This window comes from Podarcis tiliguerta (genome assembly GCF_965153285.1).
Source record: "Podarcis tiliguerta genome assembly, chromosome: 17".
Taxonomy (NCBI): domain Eukaryota; kingdom Metazoa; phylum Chordata; class Lepidosauria; order Squamata; family Lacertidae; genus Podarcis; species Podarcis tiliguerta.
Genome location: NC_139550.1, coordinates 37,681,157 through 37,707,009, shown reverse-complemented (window position 1 = coordinate 37,707,009; position 25,853 = coordinate 37,681,157). Strand labels below are relative to the sequence as shown.

The window sequence follows — 25,853 nt, the reverse complement described above, 5'->3', positions numbered from 1 at the left end:
TCCTCTCCCCCCTCCCCACCGGCCTGCAACAGGCAGAATTTCATAGCTATTGAGCATGCACAGATCTTAATTGGACTGTTTTAAGGTTTTTCCACTGTTAAGTCTCCTGTCTCCTAAATATTTTTTGTTTTTCTGAAGACCTTGGGATTTTCCCCCAAGCCTGCTGTTTCCTCTCTCATGAGTGATACTGTTTTGGCTACTCACAGCCCAAACGTGAGAAAGAGAGGGAGCAAGTGGCTTGGCATAAGAAAATGCCACTACCTGCCTCTTAGTCATGGTGGGTGCTTTATCTGAGCTGATATATAAGCAGACCTAACTGTGATCCATTACTTTCTAGCGCCTAAGCGGAATCCATCTGATGTCAAAGGAAAGGGGAACGAGACTACTAATATGATCATCACCTGGACGGTAAAATATAAATAGTCTTGCAGCCCTAGTCTTGGTATCGCTGGATCTCCTCCTCCTCCTCCTCCTCCTCCTCCACAGTGTTAGTGGCTGACAGCAGCATGTTGAGCCATAGCTGTCAACTTTTCCCTTTTCTTGCGAGGAATCCTATTTGGAATAGGAATTTCCCTTAAAAAGGGGGAAACGTTGACAGCTATGTGTTGAGCAGATGCAAGAGTTGCTGTTGAATTTTGTCTAAACCTAAATTCTGAGGTGAATTTGGGTATTTCTGCAAGGCACACAAGCAATATGCTCCTGGAGGCCAGTTGCTTTGTATGTGTGTTGCTTTGTGTGGTCCAACTGAGCCACACATATTGTCTTCTTGTAATCTTAACAATAACCTTGTAAGGTTGGTCAGTATTATTATCTCCATGCCTCACATCACATATTCAGCACTTTGCTCTTGCACCTCTGCTGCAGCATTTGTCAATGTGCCTGCTAAACAATTCAGAACACAAAGAGCCGCTCACAGCATGGGGCGGACCTAACACAATACATGGCGTGTCCCTAGCAGAAGCCACCAGTGGAACGAAATCAGGCAGACGTTAAGGTCTGAACGAAAGTCACTCAAGGATTTGTTTGTTTGTTTGTTTGTTTGCATGCAGCTTTATGCCACTTTCCCCAAAACTCAGTGTACAAACAAAAAAGTCAGGGCTTCAAAATACTACATATAAAAGCCCTTTTAAACAAAGTCAATCCCAAAGCAATCTAACATAACGAATCAACCACAGGCCATCCCGATTAAATTTATCCCAGCCGATACAAAACAAACATATTTTTTTAACATTCAGAGCATTTCACATACATGATCTCAGTATTCCTTACAACAACCCTGTAAAGTAGGCCAAGCATTCTTAACCCTTTATTATAGGTGTCAGGGGCACTGAAATGGAGGTGGTATTTGAACCGGCTCTGTCCAGCTCACACTCATTTCACTTTCAGTCACTATATTTAGGATTCTGGGAATAATCTTCCCCTGAGTGAGACGGGCCAATGACCCTCTTGCTTCTGGGGGATTCCCGCCACCCTCTTCTCCTTTCTTGGCACACATTTTGACTAACGGCGCTGCTTCTTCTTTCTCACTTCCTGTGTCCTCTGCAGCCCAAATTACATGAGGGAGGACCTACATTCGTGTCTCTCTTTTGTGTCCGCTATTCCAGCCCTGCAGAGCAAGTGTGTGAGAAAGAGAGAGAGAGAGAGTGAGAGTGAGTGGCCTCTTCGCTGAGGTGCCACGTGGAGTGTGCTGACACAGGGTGCCAGAGTGGGGTGTTTCTATTGAGGCAACAGAGCGCGCACACGCCACTTGGGCCTTTTATTATCTTCGCTCTGTTTGGGTTTGCTGTGTTGTTTGCATTCCCGTGCAAAGGGGCGGCATGTTCGCACTGCACTGTGTCTGCTGCCGGCATTGTCCCCAAATGCTTGCGCTTGCCATAATGATGAGAGCTGTGGGCTGCGTTCCCAGGAGGGAGCTGGTGCCAGACGCTTCCGTTCGGGGAGGCAAATACCAAGTTCAGCTAGACAAATGTTATCACAATACAGGCGGTGGAGGGGACACTCTGTGTTAACCACAGCTGGCCTGGCATGGGTTGCCCCTCGCAGTTCAGTCTTGGCCCTGAGGGAGGGTTGCCATGTGGCTCCCATTTCCTGTTTAACCCAGGATGGTGGCTGCTGTCAAGAGGAATTATCTTCCTGATGATGACTTTTGTTTGGGACACCAGAGGGTATGGATTAGCATTCCCTCCCCATCAGAGGGCAAGGTTGCAACCTGTGGTGTATCACTTCAGCCTCTTTAGGGGAACTTAATGTGCCTGAATGCTCCCTCGAGTTAAATAAAGAAATTGCTGCATGAAGCAAATAAGCATGTAAGTTTAGAAACGTTTTCAGCATAAACTTCTCCCTGATGTTCTAGGGAGAGTTTTTCTCTCTCTCTCTTCTTTTTAAGTGGAAAGAACAGAAAAATGCATGTGTGTCATCATCCCTGTAGTCTGAAGTGGGTGCAGTCCAGGACTCCAACCCCACAGTTTGCCACATGCACCCACCTCTGGATACAGGTATGATGGCTGGTATCAGGTTTGTACCACGGTCAAGCTAAGTTCATGATGGAGAAGCTCATATCATATACAAGTTATGTCAATATTTATACTTATGATATGAGATGAACCATAGAAATAAGTTCAAATTCACACACCTGTTCACACCAGCATCTAGAGGGAGAAGCAGCATCTGTTGAGCTTCTGCCTGCTGTATGACTCTCAAAAGGTTGGTGACATCCTGCACCCACATCTACCTGAAAACTATGGCAACTACCCATCTAGTGAAGGAGTGGGAAGCAGCTTCTTATTTTTATAATTCTATTATTATTATTATTATTATTATTATTATTATTATTATTATTATTATTAAATTTATATACTGCCCTTCATCTGAAAATCACAGGATGATTCACAACATAAAAATACAAAATGAGAACATAAGATACATAATAAAAGGAGAGCAAAAGCAGACCAATAATTCCTCCTCCACAAACACATTTAAAAGGCCATAGGATTTTCAATCAGCCAAAGGCCTGGTTCTAGAGAAACATGTTTGCCTGGTGCCTAAAGATGTGTAGTGAGGATGCCAGATGAGCCTCTCAGGAAGAGCCTTCCACAGATGGGAAGCCACCACAGAAAATATCCATTCTCATGTTGCCACCCTCTGGGCCTCTCATGGAAGAGGCACGTGAAGAAGGGCCTCAGCTGATGATTGCAGGGTCTGGTTGGTTCATATGGTCTTTGAGGTATTGCAGTCCTGAGCCATTTAAGGCTTTATTGGTCAAAGCCAGCATTTTGAATTGTGCCCAGAAAGCAATGGGTAGTTGGGCCAGGATCAGCGTAATATGCTCAAACCATCTTGCCCCAGTGAGCAACCTGGACACCAAATTCTGCACCAGCCAAAGTTTCTGAGCCATTTCCAGCAGTATAACGTGTTGCAGTAAAAAGCCTGGGCTTCACTTGGCTATGAAAAGACAACGAGGATGGTACCTGGCAAATGTCCCTATAAAAGAACAGGAATTTACTTTCCATTCAGGCCGTGTTCACATCAGTATTTACTCCAGCTCCAGTGTGCCCCCCACTGTTGTTTGAAGCGAAGTACCCCTGACATTAGCCACACTCCATTGTATTCTGCAGCTTTTTGAGGAATACTATTGAATTCACATTCCCTCAAACCAGGTTCCATTCAATTAGAAAATGAAAGGAGTGTTTAAGTTGAGGTGTGCACGCTGGAGACAGCTGTTGTGCATGTGCAGATGACAGCACATGCACAGCACATGCACAGCACATGCACAGCTGAGAACTCCAGTGGTTGGAGTTCAGCGTGGGGAAGCAAATCCGGTAATGGGCATGGGGTGAAAATATTCCCACCCCCAACTTGGTGTGTACAGAAGCATAAGAAATGAGCTTGAAACTCAGCAGGGATCGGGGGTGGGCCGGATAACAACCTTGCAGTGTTTTAAGTGACTAATTTTTACATAGCCTCAGTTTTGTGTTGCCCTGCTTCAACAGCAGCCTAAAAGGCACAGTAAATTGAAATTTACAGGTGAAGCATTTCCTAGCATAGAAATTTTAAGTGGTGAAGTGGGGAGATGAAAAAGGAAGGACAGCAGCTGTTCCAGACCCCAACAGGAACAAAGAAGGTCGCAAGCTGCTAAAGGGCTTTGTATGGTTTATTTTCCAAAGCATTCGAGTTTTCTGCTGTTCCATGTTTCAGGTGTAAGAATGCTTTATGCAGGGCAGTAAATTACTTTTTGCATCTCAAACGAGACATTGCCTTATTTTGTAGTGGGTAAAGAAAAAAGCCAACTCTGTTGTATTTGTTTCAGCTTAGAGGGACTTCCCAGAGTGAGATCTTTAACCCAGGGTAAAACTGGGAAAGAAGCCCAGAAGCGTTGAAAGCTCCATAGCCTCGTAAGAAGTTTTGTGAACAGAAGCATTTAACTGGAAAGTTCTCCTTTGCTTTGCTCAGCAGGTGATAGCAAGTGAACCAGTCTCTTGTTAGTAGTGAGGGAGTAGCACTGAGTAAAAAGAAGTGATGGGGAGTTCTACTCATTGGCATCTAGTAGCTTAAATTTCAGCCTGTGTGGGATTTTTCGCACAGGGTAGAACTGGGTACATAAAGCCCATTTTATCGCACAGAAAGACAAAGGGTGGAATTCAGTGTTGCGCTGCAGAGATTGTTCCATCAGCACAAGCATTTCGACCTGCGCAGGAAAACAGTCTCCGTGTTCCTTCCTTCTGTGGGTTCTCCTGACCCTCCAGAGTGGAACTGGGGAAGTGGGGGCACATGGGGAGGAGAGCAGGGAAGGCCCCGCTGTGCTAGTGCTAAAGGAACCACATTCTTGAATCCGGCCCAAGGAAATCTGTTATTCAGGAGGCAAAAAGTTCATATTGTTTCCAATGAAGAGTTCTTACACTTGACACCCACTAAGGCATAACAACAGCAAAAATGGAGTGCTCTTGAAAACAAACCATATTGTTTCCTTCTGCACCTTGCGAGGTTTGCCTCCTTGTGCGGGAAGTCTTGGAGGAACAAAGCATTGCCCTTTCAGTTTCTGCTTTAGGCAGTGATTAAAGTCGCAAGAGCCAAAGGTCAGTGAAGAAAGGTGTCAGGCCCCATAATTGTTGAGAGCCTAGCAGGGCTGGGTTTAGGTTTGATGAGGCCCTAAGCTCCTGAAGGTCATGGGGCCCTTTATATGTCCAGCTGTCCTTTTTCAACAACAAATTGTCGCTGTTTTTTGTGTTGAATATATGCTGTGGTAATTTATGGACCTAATAGGTATCCAAAGCCATTTGCCACTGTTGCTGTATGTAGGTTTTATTTTATTTGTTTTTTATCTTATATTTTGGAAATGTACATCCAGTTTTTTCCATTATTTTTTTGTGGGACCCTAAGCTATAGCCTGTTTAGCTTATATGTAAATCTGACCCTGGAGCCTAGCATGGAGTGGGGAAGACAGAGCCTTTCCTCAGGTGGGGCCCCCTTGGTCTTCTAAGCCACGGCCTCCCCCTGCTGGACCCTTGGAAAAGTGTGGCACTTCTGACGCAATGTTTCTCTGGGGCAGTGTCCGACTTTTGGAGCTAAGACCACACATCAGGAGTTAGAAAGATAGGCTTCCAGTGTCTGGGCTGCTGGTCAAGCCCTTTCTCCTGACCTCAATGCTCATGCATCCCTTTGACCAGGAGGGGTGGGCGGGCGTGGGAAGAGGATGCAACAGTTTCCCTTCTTTTCCGGGTGCGGCAGCCAAGCCCATACCCAGACATCCATTTAACTCAGCTCCTCCTGTGATCCTTCTGCTGGCTTCTCTCTCGTATGTGCAGAGCAAGCGTTTACTATTGCAAACGGAGGAAGAAGGTGGAGAAAAGGTCTGGGGTGGGCATGGACAGGAGCTCCTTGTTCTGTGCATTTGAAAGTAAACCACTGGTTCTCCAGCTGCTGTCCTGGCAGGCCTACAAGGAATTCCCTTATATTTTTCAAGCATCCCCACTGCAGGACTGGGGCCTCTCGTGCTGTGGCCTCAGGGCCTCAGGGCTGAAGGGGAGACAGCAGCTAAAAAGGCAGACCTAGGCCAAGGCAATCTGAATTCAAATCTCATTGGGTGCTTCTTGAGTAGGTCACTGAAGCTTTCCCTGCAAAAACCCGCTCTTTAAACTGAATTGGAGCAAAAGGCAATCCACAGAAAACCCGAATTGTCATTTGTTGTGATTCAGCTTTAAAGAGTGGGTTTTCCTGGGAAAGCACTTGGACACAGAGTGTTTGACCTTCGCCTGGGCGGAAGGGGGTTACAGCTAAGGGTGGATAAGTCCAGAGTGAAAGGGAGCCTGCTTTTCCATTTTCTCCCAACACCAGGGTTGCCAAATTAAAGGAAAGAAAAGTACTTCATCACTTAACCATAACTAGCACAGAACTCAGTATCATCAGATGAGGTGATTTTAGTCTGTTTTAGTATTTTAATTTTGTTTTGTATGTTTTAAAGTATGGTTGTGAATTTCCCTCCATTTTATTGTTTTGTCTTTTTTGTAGACTATTTGAAGTTCTTTTTTACAATCAAACAATGTATAAATTTTATTAAATAATTAAATGAAATGAAAACAGCCCGTAAGGTTAGGTGGCTTCCCTCCGATCCCTCCTCCAAGGATCACACAATCTCACACGGGATACGTCTTAGCCAAAGAGTTTAGCCGTGATGGTTTAACGTGGCAGCTGCAGGAACAGAGGCAAAAAGAGCTGGGAGAAGCCGCAAGGGAAGCTCCATGCATTTATTGCTCTGCTTCTGAGCACTAAGAGACACCTGGCTGGTTGCTTTTGGAGTAGACGGGCCTCTGGCCTGATCCAGCGCAGGTGCCCTGATGCTTAGCAGTGCTGTTCCCCATTCCTTTACCTCCTCTGACCCCACCCTCACCCCTTCCCTTTCAGCCCTTGCCTCGCAGGGAGTGGAACGCCCCAATGCTGAAATACCTTGTGCAGTGGCGACCAAGGAACCACGAGCAATGGAACACGGTGGAGGTGGAGCGCCCCCCTGTGGTGGTGACGGACACCCCTGTCTTCTCGCCCTACGAGATTAAAGTGCAGGCGCAGAATGGCTTTGGCAAAGGACCTGAACCGCACACCACTCTTGGCTACTCTGGGGAGGGAGGTGAGTAGGGAGTGGGGGAGCTGCTACTGTGGAAGGGGAGATGTAGTGACAAGCGTGTCCGTTTGGATTTTTACCCATCGAGGCCACCTCAGGTAGGAACACCTCAAACAAAGCCAGGTTAAAGCCAACAGAACACCTTTTCAAAAAGGCCTATTTCATCATGGGTGTCTTACAAGGATCAGAAAAAGTGTGGCTCTGCTGTTTCTAGGTTTGGGGGAGAAGCTCACTTCCGTTCAGATTTTAATGTGAACCTACCTAATTCAGTGTTGTCGCCAACCAAGCTCTACTCTGAGCAGACGTATTGAAATCAATACGATTGTGGGTGAGATCCTGCCCATTTTGGGTCTTGTGTGAAATTGGCATGAATGGAAGTGCTACTTCTTCGGTCGTGGCAGACATGGCAAGGCACACAGTGATGGCACAGTGAGACATGTGGGCAGCGGTGGCAGCAGCAGATATCATGGTAGCAGCAGCATACTTTCTGAAACAATATGCAATATGCAAATTGAAAGGCAGCTGTCATTTGCATTCTTCATGTCTCCGTATTTTGTGCTACAGTTCTCCAAGGAGGAAGTGTGCATAAAACATCATATATTAGTGAAAAGAACATGCATTGTATTAGGCATAATCACTTGCAAACCTTTGTATATTAGACAAAATTGCATAGCGAGATATATGTATTAGGAGAAATTTGCACTAAAATGCTGGCACATTTTTGAGGCCTTAAAAAAAAAGCACCTCCTCACTTGTCATATTGCTTTCCAGAACAATTAGGTCCACACCCAAGTATCAGGCCTGGCCCTGCCATTAGATCAGGGGTGGGGTGGCTCACCTTTTGGGGGCCAAGAACTGAACTGACCTATGGTCAATTGTCCAGTGTAAATGTAAAAGTGGGCATGGAAAAAAAAGGGGGGGAGAAAAGGATGCATGGGTTGGATGAGGGACAAAAACCCCTTTTGACATCATAAATTCATAACAGGCCACCTTTGAGAACAGTCAGTAATTTTATAAAAAATTAAATTATTATTTTTAATTACAAATTTGAGGGACCTTGGGGTCACAAGAAAAAGTGTGTGTGTGTGTGTGTGTGTGTGTAGGCATGGGTTTGAGAGATTTATCTTTTCTCCCACTTCTTTCCCTGGGAAAACCTGCTGTTTACTGCTGAATCGGGACAAACATCAATTGGGTTCTCTGCAGATCGCTGTTTGTTACGGTTCAGTGGTAAACAGTGGGTTTCCCCAGGGAAAGCGGGGGAGAAACAACCCCCTCTCTCTTGCACCCTTGACTAGAAATCATGGGACAAACAGAAGTGTGGATGAGCCCTTAATGTGATTTTTTTGGGTGCCTTCTGAGACCTTTGGGCCACAGGTGGGCCACTGCTGCAGTTGGTGAGGTGTCTGCCACAAGGCAGCCTCTTCAGCCTAGTCGACACCCTTCAGGCGCAGCCAAGGGCACTGTCCCTGTGCCAGCCTTGATGTAAGAGTCATCTGCCAGTCCAGCCAGCTTGGTCTCAGGCAGAGAAAGGTTTTGGGCCTGCTCAAGCTCTCAGGTCCTCTCTTCTTGCCTGGCCACATCTGAATGGGATTAATTGCTCTCCTTACAGTACCCGAAGCCGTCCCTGAGAATATGGGAATTATGGTGATCAACAGCACAACCATCAAGATTTCCTGGACCCTGCTTCACAGACAGAAAATTTTCGGCCACCTCAGGGGATTTAAGGTAAGGGCAAAACCTCCCCTCCGTAGCAGGGAGGGGGCAGCATCTGCAGAAGTCTGTTCATTTTTACTTGTTTGTTTTCAGAACTTACATCCCACTCTTCAAATAAATTTCCCTGGACCCATTACACTGCTGCTCTCTCAATAGCAAAACCAAAATAATAGCACAGCACAGTCCTGGACATATCTACCATAAAAGAAGTCCCACTGAGATCAATAAGACCTGGTTCCCAGTCAGGTGGTATAGGATTGCAGCCTAAATTATTCAAAATAGTAAGCCGTTGCAGACTAAATCAGAGCAAAATAAGAGAAATTTATGGAAGCAAATTGTGGTGCAGAATTTGGAATACAGTACTTTGCTGCAGAATTATTGTGTGTGTGTTTTTTTAAAAAAATTGTTGAGTGTACACACACCCGACTGGCTTAAAGGATTTCAGTACAATGCAAAACAGCTCACAATAATTTTACTGTCCCAGCCAGAATTTCATCCTTCTGCCCAGCTGCCATATTGACTGCACTGAACGACAGGATAAAATGTTGCTTCCTTGCTTTTTTTTAAAAGGACCTTTGAGAAAGAGTGAAGATGTGCTCAGAAACATTCTGGGCCCCTATAGATTAAACTGTTCTTATTTTATCTATAAGCTGCCTTGAGACCCTGTCAGGAGAAAAGGTGGGGAATAATAATAATAATAATAATAATAATTTTAATCTATGTACCATTAAAAGGGCAAAATCACTCTTTACATGATCAAAGGTACATTCCCATCAGGTTTTTTTTAGAAAAACCTTCTTCTTGGAGCAGGGAGGCAGTCTGCACATGGCAAGAGGCACTTTGCACAAAGGGTGCCAGAACCAAACAACTGTGAGTGCATGTGTGGCTAACAGATCTGGGGGTAAAATCTCTGTTCCTCTCTCTCCCCCTTCCCCAGATTTATTATTCAAACTTTGGGACCATGGCAGAGCACAGCCATCGCCAGGTCTACCTTCACCCCCACCCCCATGGGGACCTGGAGATTGAAGGGGATGTGTCTCAAGTCACCCTGGGGGGCTTCAGGCCCTGGAGCCGGTACCGACTTCAGATGAGTGTGCTGAATGGGCAGGCCGAGGGACCCCGCAATGAGGCCCTGGAGTTCAACACCCCGGAGGGAGGTAAGTGCCCTAAGCCCATCACCCTCAAACCGTCCACATTTTATCTCCCCTCAACGCATATGGCTAACCTGTCCCTAACCTTATGCTCCTCTTATCTCTAGGGGCTGAGCCCCCCCACCGCATTCTCTGTCCTTGTTTTGTTAGATGCAAGTAGCAAAGCATACAGAAATTATAACAGCAATAACAACAACAACAATTCCAGCAAACCTCAGCGTAACACATTGGGTAACCTCATTTTATCCTACAACAGTCCTCTGTAGTAGGTTGTTGTTGTTTAAAGGGAAAAAGAAGAAGGATACATTGCAACATTTTTAAAAACTGAGGAAAACTGCAATCACAAAATAACCATAAAATATAATTAAGGTTACAGAACTATATTGTATATGTGTAGCTGCATAAACTAATTGTTTCCCTTAAGTTACTGTATTCATGTGTCACTACGGTTTTGACAAATACTTTCCAAATATCATTAAATTTCCCCATGCATAATATTCGTCTGAAAGCAATCTGTTCATGAGTTGCAAGAGTTGTCATCTCATCTATCCACTGACTGAAGAGGGCCGGACGTTGGTCCTTCCCATGTATCAATATCAATGTTTTTGCAGATTCAAAGGCAGAGAGAATCCATTTATTTTTACTGATTGTCAAGCCCCATATATTAGGGTTAAACTATAGTTTAAGATGATGTTATCTTCTGAAATTTTTAACTCTTTCCGCACAATGATATTTATTCATCCTAATACTTTCCCCCAAAAAACTTTTCCAAAACTGAACACTGTATAAACATATGTTTCAAGGAAGCAGTTTCCTTATTGCATCTGCAAGAGCATGTTGTTGTTGATAGACCTTGTTTATATAATTGTGTATGAGGTAAGCTAATGATACTTTAGAAAGGAAGCTGAAACATTATCCCATTGTTTAACTAAGATGGAGCTTGTTAATCCTCTGTAAAAGGTTGTGGTGAGATATAATAACTTGTTCAAGGTAATCCAGTGAACTTTGAGCCTGAGCTGGGATGTGAACCTGGCCTTCCCACATCCAGGGGTAGCAGTCTGGTCTCTTGGTGTGCTTGGAGCCTGGCCTGTTCACTTCCAGCTTTTTAGCCCCAAGAAACTTCTGGAGTGTTTCCTTTCACCACATGTGGCCCACTTCTTCCCAAATGTTTCCTCTCACTATCTTCACTCTCCTTTTCTCTCTCTGCCTCCACACACAGTGCCCAGTCCCCCAGCATCCTTCCACTTGGACTGCATCTCGGATACGGCACTGAAACTGGAGTGGACGCCCCCCAAATTCCCCAATGGGAAATTGCTGAGATACAAGTTGGCCTTCCAGCAAGGTGAGTCCGTGGAAGGGTTTTTCTGACCGCTTGCAGTGAGGTTGGTCTGTGGAATACTAGGGGGCTTGAGAGGCATTTGGGTGGGCATTTGTCCAGAAAAACAGCCCCAAAATATTCTTAGTAAAAATAAAGCATACTGTACTTTGGATGTGGGGGTATAGATTGTGTTTTTCAGCATACTGCTGCTACTGTTACTTGTAATACTGCCAATAGTGACAACCCTAATTGTTAATGCTCCAACCCTCTCTGCCTTCTTGCTCTAGCCAACCAGACAGCCAACCAGACGGCGCTGGAATCCACCTCCTACAGCATCAGTGCTGAACACAATGACTTTAACCTCACTGACCTTGCCCCCCATACTCCCTACAAGTTGTACTTATGGGCAGAAACCAGTGTGGGGCCAGGGGAGCCATTTGTTCTGGAAGAGCATGCAATGCGCGAGTCAGGTAAGTGAAGCCTTATGGATACGCCCTCCAGGGAGAACTTGTGGCCCTCCAGATATTGTTGAACAACTCCTGTCATCACGGATCACTGGCTATGTTTTCTGGTGCTGATGGGAGTTGGAGTTCAAGAGCATCCAGAGGGCCACACAGGCTCCTCCATCCCTGTCAAACCCAGGGAGAGAACGAGAAGATGTTTCCTGTGGAGGTTGCACAAACTCCCTGCTTAGGACGAGGAGCACAAAACTGGAGCAAGGCCACCCCCACCCCCCTGCCATAGCCTGGCCCTTGGGCACTGCTCCCATGGCCACCCATAGTTTGCTGTTTTTGTTTTTTGTAAGTTAAAGTAGGTGCCTTTGAAAAGAATATGAACAGGTCGTGAGGAGGACTTTTGAATAATCCTTGATGTATTTGTTTGCTGGATTAGTGATAGTGTGTGTGCTCCTTTTTTTAAAAAAAAAACCCTCTTGAAATTCAAATAGAAATTGTATTCACACTCAGAGATTATAGGATACAGCTGTATGTTCTGGGTCAGAGATGGGGAACCTTTGGTCCTCCAGGTTTTGCTAAATATACTCAAGGTTTCTCACTGACCTTCTTTTATGTTGTTGGTAATAAGGTTCAAAGTCCCTGGCACAGCTTTTAGACGAAGGTTCCCAGACAAAGGCTTTTGTGGGGGACTCAGGTGTCCCCAGTAGGCATACCTGATGTCCATACGCCACATGCAAAGAGAGTGATTCCTGTGTTGATCCCAACATGTAGATCAGGGACTTGCAGGATCAAGGGCCAATAGATAATTATGGCTTGTTTCAGAAGTGACATCAAGTGATAAAGCACTATTTGAACAAGTCCTGCATGCTCTCTCATCCCCTCGTGTGCCCTGTATCAGTTAGTTTCTCCCTCTTCAGCAACAGGGTGCTTTGTCATTTCATCCTAACCAACATGCTTTGGTTTGTGCATGATAAACCATGATTTGAAGCTGATTTGCAATTTCAATTTGGAAGGGGAAGTGCAAGCCATAGTTTCCTGTTTCTGACATAGTGGTAAACTATGGTTTGCCCCCATGAAAGAAGTAACTAAATTAAGGGTCCGCATGGGGGTAAACATGCAAGCATGAGCCTCGTTCATGTGTGAATAAGCTGAGTACTTGAGGCAGAAGATCCAAGTTGTAACATTGCCTTCTCACTGATGAATATAGGAAATATTATTCCATTGCTTCAGCATTCCAATAGAGAATTATCTAGCAGGTTGCACTCTGCTAGTCAGAATGATCTGTTTCATGGCATCCATGATCCATTGCCTGGAGGTAATGCATTGCTTTGCAACAAGGCTGCCTCTATCAACAACAAGTCTTAAGACTTGAGTCCTCCATGGGTCTTGAACTGGTGTCCTGAGGGATGTCAGACAAAGACTCACTCTGCATGTTCCCACCAAACTGCAGGAACCCTCCATGCCAACCAAGGAAGCCTTCTTGCACCAATAGAACATAATTGGTCAGGTGATACTTCAAGATCAGGCTTTCTTTCTTGATTTCTTCTCTGAGGAACTAGGAGATCTTCTCCTGTTGTGTGAAGATTGCCTCTGCCTTCCTCCACAATTGGCAGACCTTTCCTTGACAGAGACAATTCATGTGAATGAGGTGGTGACTAAGCTTTGAAGATGAACTATTGTTTGTACTATTAGTCTAGAGGAAGTCCAAGAATGAGGCCAGCTCAGTAATTCTATGATGGTCAGTTCATCCTAAAAAAGGGGTATTGTGCTATCTGGTGCTGCTCTTGTGCGGTGTGTGTGTGTGTGTGATGCATCAGCACAGCAATGTGCATTTTGGACTCACCTTGGTGGTTCAGTTATGGGGGCTGTTATGACAAGTTCCTGCAGTTCAGAATTTACCACTGGCTTAGTAGCAGTGGTCAGTAAGAGAGGGGAGACAGGGAGCAAGGCAGAAGACTGGGCAAAATGGTTTGGATCCAGAGATCTGTGGATTCCAAGGGAAGAGCAATGGTTCCACGATGTTAAGAATGGGCAGGCATCTGAGGGGTGGGCAAAAGACCAGTGGGGTAGGAGGATGATCCAGGGGAAGGAACCAGTGACTTATGGGGTCACTCGTGAGGCAGGAGCTGTCAGGGACTGGGCAGAGGAGGAATGGTGGAGACCGCCTCCCTAGCCTGACCCTTCCAGGGAGGAGAGAGAGGAAGACAGCTTAGATTTACAACAGGGGTTTGAGGGAGGTTGCAGCTGAGAGGCAGATGAGGGAAAAGTTGGGAAATAATGGGGGAGGAGGAGGAGGAGGAAGCAGCAGCAGCAGCAGGGGGGCAACAGCTGACAGACAGAGTGTCTTTGCCAATAAAGAACTAAATTTCTGATCGCCTGTCATCATTGGGGCTGGAGTGCTTGGAACACGAGAGCAAGCAGCGGTGGCTCATGCAGCAAGATCTCTGCTGGGTGACAAGCTTTCTACCACGGAGTGGGATTGCCTAAGGGGAGAGGGCCCTTGCTAAACGGTGCTTTTGGAGGTGCAGGGAGAAGTGCTACTTTCATTTCATGTGGCTGCATTGCAACATGGGTTCTGGATGGTGGTTTAGAGAACCAGCAATGCCAATAGAGGCTGCTGGTGCCATCACTTGTGCCGCAACCTGCTCACAACCAAGTGAGTGCTTGCTGCAAAAGCAACAGCCCGCCACATTCTCCACATCTGACTCACAACCTGCTCCAGTAAGGGTGGCAGGTCCCCTTTCTGCCATATGAGCTTAAAAGGCTCCACCTTAGTTCTTGGAGGACCCCCAGTTTCAGACTTCCACAGCCAGAAGTATCTATCACTCTTGGAAGCAGAAAGAAAGGAAAGCAACACTTTATCTTGGTTACCTTTCCCACTCCCTTCAGAATCAATGATTCTCAGAAAACAAAAATCTATGCCATGTTCCAGATTTATCTGTGGTTTTTTTCATGCAGAATTTCAGGATGATGGGCAGAGAAGATCAACCCATGCATGGGATCATAGGGTATCACTTCCAGATGCTTTTTCTGCCTTGATTATGTTGTTTTTCTCTATGGAGGGCTCTGTAGCAAGGCTGGGGGGGGGCTGTGGCCCTACAGATGTCCTTGGGCTTCAACTCCCACTGGTCCCCAGCCAGTAAGGGTGTTGGGAGCTGCCATCCAACAATGTCTAGAGAGCCATAGATTCCTCGTCCCTGCTCCATGGAGTTAATCAGGCATTACTTTCTGTTGTCTTCTTAAGGAAGGCATTGAAATGTTACTAAATTCCTCTGCAACCTTGTTTTTCTTTCTGCCTCCATGCCCAGTGAACCTGAGCTTTATGAATATCAGTTTGGGTGAAACAGGGAAGAACTACACCACCATCGTCTGGACCCCACGACCCAACCAGCGAGATGTGGAAATCAAAGTCCATCTTATGAGCAAGACTGGTAAGAGCAAGCAAGGGTGGGCTGTGGCCCTTTGGATAAGGAGGTGGGTGGTGGGTGGGAGGGGAAACCACAGCAACTTCTCTCATGGTCTTCAGGCCACCAGAGAAACTGAGATGCTACTTACTGTGATTTTACAGATGTGGTAATTGAGAAGGAAGTATAGAGGCTTTCTCATAGCCACCAGAGGACTCCATCGGTCAACCAAGTCCATAAATATCCTGCACATTTAGCAGTGTGCACTGGTTTTAATCTCCCCTGCCAACAGAAAATGGACTGTGTTGCTAGAACCTGGAAAAAGTGGCAGGCATGGACACTTGGAAAATGTGGATTCTCTTTGCTACTGAAACAAAAAGAGCATAGGGTAGGGCTGGAGAACCTTGGTGACCTTCCATGTGTTTTTGGACTCCAACTCCCATGAGCTCCTGGCAGCTTGGCCAGTGGGTTAGGGACGAAGGGTGTTTGTAGACAACAACATCTGGAGGACCACAGCACAGATCTTCCCATCTCAGCATTCTTTATGATTAGAATTCAGTGTTCAACCTCTAAAAGGTGAATAGTTTAGTGAATAGATTTTGGACATACTATTCATCCTTCTTCATCAAGTTAGGCAAATGGCATAAATGTTAGACATTTATACACTGAAGTGAAATATTCGCATTACCGAGTACTGTATTGATAAACAGCAATATTTGCAAAGGAGGATTTTGAAGAGAAATCTGCTTGGGTGAGTGGGAGCTAATTAATTGATGCTCTGACACACAATGCCCTTTCTGCAGGCAGGGATGGGATGGAGCAGAAGACTATCCTCCATTCCTCTTCTGCTAGTGTGATGATGGATATTTCCCAATAATTTTGCTCTTGGCATGAACAAATTCTTCTCACAAAAATCCTCCAAAGCCAGCAACAGATGTCATGAGCCCGTCTGAGCATCTGAGAACAGAACAATATTGATGGCATTTAGTAACAATACTGACAGTTTCTTAGTCAACAACTTGGAGAGTAGAGGTTGGTCCTTAAATTCTGAAATAACATAGTTAAATACACTTTTTAAGGAGAGGAAAGGCAATATACAAATCAGCCTGTGCTCTTGGTGTCTGCTGGGCAGCATCAGCAGGCCAGTTTGTAGCTCAGGCATAGGCAAACTCAGCCCTCCAGATGTTTTTGGGACTACAACTCCTATCATCCCTGACCACTGGTCCTGTCAGCTACGGATGATGGGAGTTGTAGTCCCAAAACATCTGGAGGGCCGAGTTTGGCCATGCCTGTTCTAGCTAGAGATGGGGGAGAAGTACAATTAAGTTTGCATTTAAAGGAAACTCTACTGAATTCACACTGTCCAAAAAACACTGCACAAGCCAAAACGCAACCACCCTTTGAAATTCACATTCACTGAAAATTGCAAGGAAGTACTCCAGCCAAGTAATGTGTAAAGGTGCAGGGATCCCTGACTGTTGGGTTCAGTTGTGAACAACTCTGGGGTTGCGGTGCTCATATCACTTTACTGGCCGAGGGAGCCGGCGTACAGCTTCCGGGTCATGTGGCCAGCATGACTCAGCCACTTCTGGTGAACCAGAGCAGCACACGGAAACACCGTTTACCTTCCCGCCACCTATTTATCTACTTGCACTTTGATGTGCTTTCGAACTGCTAGGTTGGCAGGAAGTAATGTGTATAAGAGGTTTATGATAAGAGGCTTATTATCGAGGTGCCTGCAATGCATATATTAGTGAAAATAACCTACAAAAATGCATTCCATTAGGGAAAGTGTTAATATTAGGGAAAACATGCTTTGTAAAAAATGTGTATATTCAGCAATATTGCTTATAAAATGTTCACACTAAACCACTGGTGAATCTTACAAGCATTTAAAAAAATAAAACCAGCAATTATGTGGAAACATGGAGAACTGAACTTAAGCTTGGGGAAATGAAAGGCTGAAAAGGTCAGGTTTGCTCACGCTGACTTCTTCTAACCCAGATTCAGGTGAGAGGGTGTGGCTGCCCAGGGGACTGAATGCACAGCCTGGTTTCCCCCTGTCTCTTCCTGTTTTCTAAGCAGATAAGGAATCGTGGCGAACCGTAGGGGATGCCAGCTCTAGCCAGGGATCCTTCAGCATCCCAGACTTGCAGCCAGGCAAGCAGTATCGGGTCCGGCTTGTGAAAGCGCACCGCACTGGGGAGGATCAGACCATCTGGGAGACAGAGGTTGAAACTAGTGGCGTAGGTAAGTGGCATTTCGGACCAAAGGATTGCATTGCTAAGAAGAGTGGTTCTTTTGCTGGATCAGTGAGCAATAACAAGACCAAAAGGTGAGGAACGATATCAAAGAGATTTATTGCAGCTTGGTTACTACAAAGAAAAAGATGGATTTTTTAAAAAAATAATTAGGAAATCTTTATTAATTTTCATATAGACAAATATACACGAGATACATAACATACATGACATAACATATAATACAGAAAATAATACAAATGAATAAAAACAATGAAATAAGAAAAGATAGAAAAACAAACATAAACAAATACAATATATTACACTTACATGACAAATTAAAATATATAACTTCCAATAATTCTCATTATACCACTTATAATATCTGTATTCTTTGCACAGATTCATATTACTTTGTTTTGTATATAGACATATAATTCACTATTGTATTTCAAGTAATTCTTGGTTACCAGTATCACTCTATTTCTGCAAGTATCTTATCGTTCGTAGAGTACATTTTTAAGTATTCTTTAAATACTTTCCATTCCCTAAATACCTTCTGGTTTGACATTCCTCTAATTTTTCCAGTTAATTTTGCTAGTTGCAAGTATTCTATCAAAAGGATTTGCCAATCTGTAATCCTTGGTAAGATTTCATTCTTCCAATTTCTTGCCACTATTATTAGAATAGTAGAATAATAGAAAAAGATGGACTAAGGCAGAGTGAGGGATCCTGTGCCCCTTGAATCACCAGGAACCCTACTTGATGGGTGAAGTGAGAGTCGAAGGCTGTCACGGGAAGGGGCCTACTCTGAATCATGCCAGGTGGGCGCAGAACTCAGAAGATCTCAGAGGGGTGGCCCCATCCATTTCCTCCCTAGGGGTGGGAGGAGAAGACCAGCCTTGCCAGCTGTTTTCTGAGAGGCCACTGCAGAGGCAGCATGGTGGGGAGCTACTGAGGAGGAGGCAGATCTGGCCTTCAAGGAGCATTGCTGCAGATATCGCTGCTGCCACTGCTGCAGCAGCAGTGAGCAATGCGTTCCTGTTGCCCTGCAGATTCTGCCACCCCAGGTGGCCACCTTGCCTCATGGGTGGGCTAGCCCTGCTCAATGGAGGTTTTTAAGCAGAAGTTGGGTGGCCATCTGTCAGGGATGCTTCAGTTGTGATTCCTGCATTGCAGGGGGTTTCACGGTCCCTTTCAACTCTACAGTTCTATGATTCTATGAAGTATCTGCCTTGGAGGAGAGAGCAACTTTAGCCTGCCTTTTAAAAGGGAAGGGTCTTCCTCCACTGGCTATTTTTTAATGGAGAAAAAAACCACATTAGGATCAGACCTGTTACATTCAAACTGAAGGGCTCTTCTCCAGTCTTCATTAAACTGTTCCTGAAGATGATGTTACAGGAGCTTGTGTGTGTGTGTGTGTGTGTGTGTGTGTGGAGTCAATTCACAGCTAGTGCTTCACAATCTATCAATTATATTTTCAAAGACTTTGATTGTATTGCCCTCTTGCATTTATCTTTTGAGCATTGCCTCCCTCCTGGTTTCTCAGGCTTTTTATTAGGTGTTGTAATGTATTATTTATGGTTGTCACTATTAAATGTGACATCTTTTAAGTGAAGGAAGGGCCTTCTGTGATCTGACAAAAATGTCAGATTCATACTCGTGGAGACTTGGGAAGTGATGCTGAAAGGAGCTGGTTGTGTCTCTAGGCTTGGGAAAAGATGGGGAAGGTGGAGATTTGATTGCTGTCTTGAAATATTTTTAAAGCCACAGCAAAGAAGATAAGAGAGTCATTGTTCCCTCTTGCCATGTAGACAAAGGGACAAGGGGCTGCTGGTTTATATGGCAGGAGAGTGAATTTTAGGAAGACAATCCTACTTCTGAGAGCAATGGCTATGTTTAGATTTGTACTGACTTAGACCAGGAGAGCTTTTTGGAGGGGGGAGTAGGAGATTTTATACGAGAAATCTTCATTATTTGTTATTATATTGCTTGCTTTCCGCTCCCTTTTCCCCAAGCTGTGGGAATGGGATAGCACAGATGCATTTGTCTGGTGCTTGCTTAAACATCTTGGTATGTGTGTTGGTGAAAACCATTCTGTTCTCTCAAGCTGTTAGCTAATGTGTAAGCACCCCATGTTTGGGGTTTCTGAGTAGACCCATGGGTGCAGGAAATGGCTGTAGCTCAATGGTAGACACACACTTTGCACATGGAGGGTTCCAGTTTCAATTCCTCATAAATCCAGAGGGGGCTGGATAAAGACCCCTCTGCAGAGCTACTGTCAGTCAGCTTAGAGTAGTGGCAATGATTCTGTGGCTCTCAAGATGTGTTGAACTCCAGATCACACAAGCCCCACCCACCATGCCCAACAGTCACTGGAGTGGGCTCCAGCCAAGGTCTGCAAGTTCCCCAACCCTGGCGTACTAAATGGACTAATCCCCTGACTCCATATAAGGCAGCTTCCTACGTATCTTTTAATTGCCTGTATGTGGAGGGTTGCAGGCAGCCTCTTGAGCCATTAGCAGCCAGCTGATTTTTCTCAATATGGGGCTGCAAAGGCCCATCTGCTCATATAGAGATGGCACTTGGTTAGGGAGGACTCCAGGCTGCTGTTCTAACCATGCTGCTCTTTCCTGAATTCGTGAGTAAATGCCCCTATCTGCCACACATGGGCGGAGAGCCCTTCCCAACCACCTGGTCCACTCACGATACTGCTGAGAACATTGCAGAAAAGTGATGTTTCTCTTTTGAGAGAAACTAGTGACCCAGCCCACTGTTAGGTGCAAATGGCTCCAGCATTTCTGAGGAAGTATTCTAGCAGGAGCCAATGAACCCTTAACCCCAGACGCGTGGAGCAGATTTTGTAAATTTTTGGATATAGAGGGGTATGTGCCTGTGTTTGTGTGTGTTTAATAAGACAAGCTCCTCCATTTAAGAACCAGCATAATATGGGTGGCATTTCCTAGAATGACTTGCTCCATGTATGAACAGAATGTACTTTCCTATGCGCTGCTGCATGAAGATGGGTCTAATCCCCCAGTCTGAAAACACACACACACAATCAGCTGGTGTGTGTGTGTGTGTGTGTGTGTGTGTGTGTGTGTGTGTATCAGCAGGTGCTATTTGAACCCAGGTTGTTCAGGGGTATATGGTAAAAACCTAGCTGTTCTCTAGGAGTTAGTGCGGCTTTGCCAAGATAACAGTAAGTTGTTCTCTCTGCAGCCTGATCTTGACATACTTACTTTGTGGATTTCCACCATCACAGGGAAATTCCACATTCCAGTCAGATGTTTTCTGGGGGAACGTTTCTCAAGAGTCAGAATTTAGAGATGGGCAAAGCATTAAAGCATTGAATATAACAGGTGGGCCCCAGCCCAGCACTTTGTGTTGTAAAATAGTAACTTGTAGATAGACTTGTATGTTTACTGCTGTGTATAATAAACTACAAGAATCAAGTTACTAGTAGTCGTCAGTCTTTGTTCCTGATCGTCTTCCTTCCTGGGCAATCTCAAGTGTTGCCTAAGAAACGCTGCAGGACTCTGCTATACTGCTAAGCTGTGCAACAGGCGAAAGCACTTCAGAGTTCACCTGCTTCAAGAGTTATAACATTAATTTGGCCAATTGGCCAAAATATTGGGAGATTTTAGAGCAAGATGGTGATAAAGTGAAATTACAGAGTTATGACAAATTAAAAAGTAAAGTTCGAGATTGGCTTCATTATCATCAAATAATGGAGGCTTTCAAAATGGATAGAAAAATTGGTTTCCAGGTGGAAAAATCAAAATTGGAAACAGAACTGTTAGAACCCAAAACTAAGACTCTGTCAAGAATGTATAACTTGCTGTTGAAATGGAATACACAAGATGAGGAAGTGAAATCAGTGATGGTTAAGTGGGCCCAAGACTTGGGTCATAACATAATGTTTGCTGACTGGGAAAGGTTATGGACCACTGGTATGAAATTTACAGCATCTAATGCCTTAAGAGAGAATATTATGAAAATGTTATACAGGTGGTACATGACACCAGTCAAGCTTGCAAAAATCTATCACTTACCTGACAATAAATGTTGGAAATGTCAAGAGGTTGAAGGTACATTCTTTCACCTTTGGTGGACATGCCCAAGGATAAAGACATTCTGGGAGGTGATTTATAATGAGCTGAAAAAAGTCTTTAAATACACATTCTTGAAGAAACCAGAGGCCTTTCTCCTGGGTATGGTTAGCCAACAGGTGCACAAGAAGGATAGGACATTTTTCATGTATGCTACAGCAGCAGCAAGGATACTCATCGCACAGTATTGGAAGACTCAACAGCTACCCACACTGGAAGAATGGCAGATGAAAGTTATTGACTATATGGAATTGGCAGAAATGACCGGCAGAATCAGAGACCAGGGTGAAGAGACGGTGAAGGAAGACTGGAGGAAATTTAAGGACTACTTACAGAAACATTATAAGATAACGAACGTTTGATGACATCGGATTGAGGGTGAATGGGTATTTGGGAAAAAGTGATCAGAGAAAGATTTAATATTTTGTCAGACTTAAGGAAATGCAACTATCTACTAGACTTTAAGAGTATTAGAAAATCAAAATATGATAGAGGAAAAGAATTTGCAGACAGAATATTTGATTTGGAATACAGAGAAGGAAGGTCTGGGGAAGTCGGAGAAATAAGTTAATGTAAAGAATATAAAGAGACAAAAATTGTTTTTAATATGTTTATTTTTTTCGATGTATTTTGCTGTTTTGTGTTTGTGTGTTGTGGTATCTATTTTTCTGTTTTTTCCCTTTCTTTTTTTTTCTGTGGTTGTTCTGAGGTTGTTTGTTTATTGTTGTTTTAAGTTTTTGTTGTAAAACTCAATAAAATATTATTTAAAAAAAAAAAAACATTAATTTCCTCTCTGTGCTCTTTGCAGTTCCTGAGGATTTCCAGAAGAGCTTTGCCGCGGAAGGTTGGTTCATCGGCTTTGTCAGCGCCATCGTTCTCCTTATCCTGGTTCTGGTGCTTCTCTGCTTCATCAAGCGCAGCAAGGGCGGCAAGTACTCGGGTGAGGTGCCCCCAGCCCCACCCTAGCACCTCGCAGCAGACCCCCGTGGGCCACCCCCCAGGCTATTATCACTTTTCACTTACATAGCACTTTTAGTGTGCCTGGTGGCGTTCGTCCTCACAACACTCCTGTGAGGTAGGTTGTTATCGTTCCCATTTTACAGACAAGGATGCTGAGCTTGAGAGATGGGGGAGTTGATGGAGTTCACGGAGTGAAGTCCATAGTTGAGCTAGGAGTTGAACTCATGCGATCCCAGTTCAAGTCCCCTATTTGACCCACTGGGCTGGGTAAGTCCAAAACAGGGAGGGAAAACATAACACCCTCCAGATGTTGCTGGACTCCATCGGCCCCAGCCAGCGTTGCCAGTGGTCAGAGATTACGGGTGTTGCAGACCAGTAACATCTTGAGAGCCAGAGGTTCCCCATCTTTGCATTACGTGCTGGAGAGACAGATTTTAGGTTAGGACATGGACGTGTTACCGGCATAAACTGTTTTCATGGTAACGGCTTCCTTAAGGTAGCCTGGGAATTGCACTTTGTGAGAATGCCTCTTCCAGCTTCTCAGCATTCTCTCCTATCTGCAGCTCCCAGGGCTCCTTGCAGAGAAGCCAAAACAGTTGAGGCTTTTGAAAACTGGCGTTACCTTTGTGTTGTTCATATGCTCTTATGACTATTTTGCTGTCCCCTGAGCAGGCGTGGGGGGCCACAGGCTCAGGGGCCGAATGCAGCTCTCCGGGCTTCTCTACCTGCCCCTTGGAATTCTCCCCAGCCACCCTCTTGCACCCCTCACTGTCCCTGCTTTGCACGCTCTCCTTGTGTGCTCTGGCCTGACCGGAATGTGCTCTTGAAGTCTCATAATGCCACTTACATGCCTGGATGGAGGCTAGAGAGGGGTGTGTGAGTGTGGGCACAAACTAGGCACTACTGTAGAAAGGTAAATTTTCCGTTGTTGCTCTGCCCATGGTTTCCTCTGGCCCTCTGCCTCAGGTGGGTTCTCTTCTCTGCCCTTGGGCGTTGGAAGCCCCAGGTGGGGGAAAACTGAACAGTTACTCTAGCGGGAGCCAACACACTGATTCCTGCTAGTGCAATGGGATCCCCCCTCCCACATAGCATGGGGGGGGTTGGGAGAACCCTGAGAAGAGTGCGTGGGGGAGGGAGAGGGGAGATGGTTTCATCTGGCAAACTGAAATGCTTGGGCCGATGGAACATTTGTAAGAGCACTATGTTGAATAACTGCCCCAAATAACTTCCCCACGGCCTAAAAAAAATAAAAAATAGCATGTTGTTATCTAGAGATGCTTCCACTCATCTCTGATCCAAGAGCTTTGGCAGCTTTCACAATGCCTCAAAGCTTATTTGCCTTGAGATGGCTGTGGGACGAAAGAAATGAATTTATAGAGACCCCTGGACAATAATATTTCCATAGTGCACATCTCAATGCTCTGGCGGGGACAGGCATGTTTTCCATCTCCAGCCCATATGGCTAAGCCCTCAGTCAGATAACCACTCAGCCCCAAGAGCTGTGGGGCAGCTCTCTAACAACCGTCTGTCACAGGTCCCCCCCCCCAACCTGCAGTTTCCCCATAGTTCCCATCCCAACACCTCAGTGAGGCAGAGGAGAGGCATGGTCTTTCAGAATGAGAGGCAGGGCTGCTCCTCTCCTCTTTCTTAATAACATCTCCCTGCCTGCTTGGCCACCTTCTGCTCTAACCTCACCCACCCCAGACCCTAATTCCAAACCTCTGCTCTGCTCTGGTTGGTTGGCTGGTCCCCTGCCCATCAAGGCTTTCACCTCATTTGACATGTTTTCTCTTCTTCTCTAGTGAAAGACAAAGAAGACACTCAGGTGGATTCCGAGGCCAGGCCTATGAAGGACGAGACCTTTGGGGAGTACAGGTACAAGGCAGGGGAGTGAAGATGCCCTGGGCTCAGGAGGGAGGGTGGGGTGGGAAAGACATGCAGGGCCAAAGCAGCCACTCTCCATGACCACAAGGTTTATCCATGTGGTTTCTATAGGTCTGAACCCCAGGAACTTAAGTGGCCTCATGTGCCGGGACCCCCGTGCTTGGGAAAGTGTGGGGTTTAATGGGCTGCACTTGCTTGTGGCCAGAGAAACAGACTCTGGGATTTATTTTGCATCCAAGAGCAGTGGCGGCATTAAAGACGGGACAAATTTATGCAGGATAAGGCCATCCATGGCCACCAGTCCTGATGGTTGTGTTGTGCCTTCGCTGTTGGAGGCAGTGATGCTTCTGAATGCCAGTTGCTGGAAACTGCAGGAGAGGAGGGAGAGCTGTTGCTCCCATGGCCTGCTTGCAGGTTTCCCGTGGGCATCTGGTTGGCTACTGTGAGAGCAGGATCCTGAACTAGATGGGTCCCCCTTGGCCTGATCCAGGAGGGCTCCTCTTCTTATGCTCTTCCTTTATCCTCCCATCCGAGATGTAAACAAGCCTGGGTGTTTGAATAGGTAGTGCCCATTCTCAACACTTCAATATATTTACTGAAGTGAGCCTGCTTCTGATGCCGCCACGCACCTAGTCTACACCACCACACCATGACCAATCCAGCCTGTGCTTGGAATCCCAGTGACCAAACCTTGTGAGATATTAGCAGGGCTGTGTAGTTTTGCAGAAATGTGGAAAAGCAGTAGAATGTGATATTGGCCACAGAACCCAGCTTCCTTAAGAATCTCAAGCTTTCTTTTTTCCTTTTTTTAAAGGAAGCAAGTTTCTAGCCCTTATTGTTGCAAACACCGTATTTTTCGCTCTATAAGACACACTTTTCCCCTCCTAAAAAGTAAGGGGAAATGTGTGTGCTACTTATGGAGCGAATGCAGGGTGCGCAGCTATCCCCAAAGCCAGAACAGCGAGAGGGATCGGTGCGCACTGATCCTTCTTGCTCTTCTGGCTTCGGGGATAGCCACCCAAAGCCTCTTGAGCGCAGCGGGAGTGCTCCTGTGTTCTTCGTTCAAGAGGCTTTGCATTGCTTTCTTGTTTCTTGTTTTCCTCCTCTGAAAACTAGGTGCATCTTATAGGGCGAAAAATATGGTATATACTTCTGTGGGTTGTGCCTCACTTCAGTGCCCTGAATAATTCCTTCTCCCTCTCCATGACTATCAAAAGAAAAATAAACTAAGTAAGATGTCATGCAAATTTGCATAATGTATGCAAGTTGTAGAAATCCCACTTATCTTGGCAGAGGATTTGGATTACCTTCATGTAAATCAATTGCTGGGGTTTTTATTTGGACACCCAGTCTTGAGTATGAGTCCCTCTTCCTTGGTGGTAGGTTCAGGGAGTGACCAAGCAGGAGGAGAGAGTAAGGGTGACGGTGGTGGCTGGTGAGTGATCTTCTGCAGAGTCTTGTACAAAACACCATCATCTGCCAAATGATGGTTGCTGCAATAATCC

General features: G+C 45.4%; 1 protein-coding gene across 17 annotated transcripts in view; it reads left to right on the top strand.

Moving 5' to 3' along the window:
• The window catches only part of L1CAM (L1 cell adhesion molecule), a 98,339-nt gene that overhangs the window by 58,540 nt on the left and 13,946 nt on the right, over nt 1-25,853 (top strand). For 4 of the 17 annotated variants that reach the window (XM_083419476.1, XM_083419489.1, XM_083419486.1 and 1 more), the window contains 10 exons: nt 338-408; nt 6,898-7,117; nt 8,721-8,836; nt 9,762-9,981; nt 11,195-11,317; nt 11,581-11,763; nt 15,057-15,179; nt 17,238-17,402; nt 22,313-22,444; nt 24,267-24,339. In XM_083419476.1, the coding sequence (XP_083275602.1) occupies nt 338-408; nt 6,898-7,117; nt 8,721-8,836; nt 9,762-9,981; nt 11,195-11,317; nt 11,581-11,763; nt 15,057-15,179; nt 17,238-17,402; nt 22,313-22,444; nt 24,267-24,339 (1,426 nt within the window). Of the gene's footprint in view, nt 1-337; nt 409-6,897; nt 7,118-8,720; nt 8,837-9,761; nt 9,982-11,194; nt 11,318-11,580; nt 11,764-15,056; nt 15,180-17,234; nt 17,403-22,312; nt 22,445-24,266; nt 24,340-25,853 lie in introns of all 17 variants that reach the window. The other 13 variants (XM_083419482.1, XM_083419481.1, XM_083419479.1 and 10 more) reach the window with 5 other exon arrangements.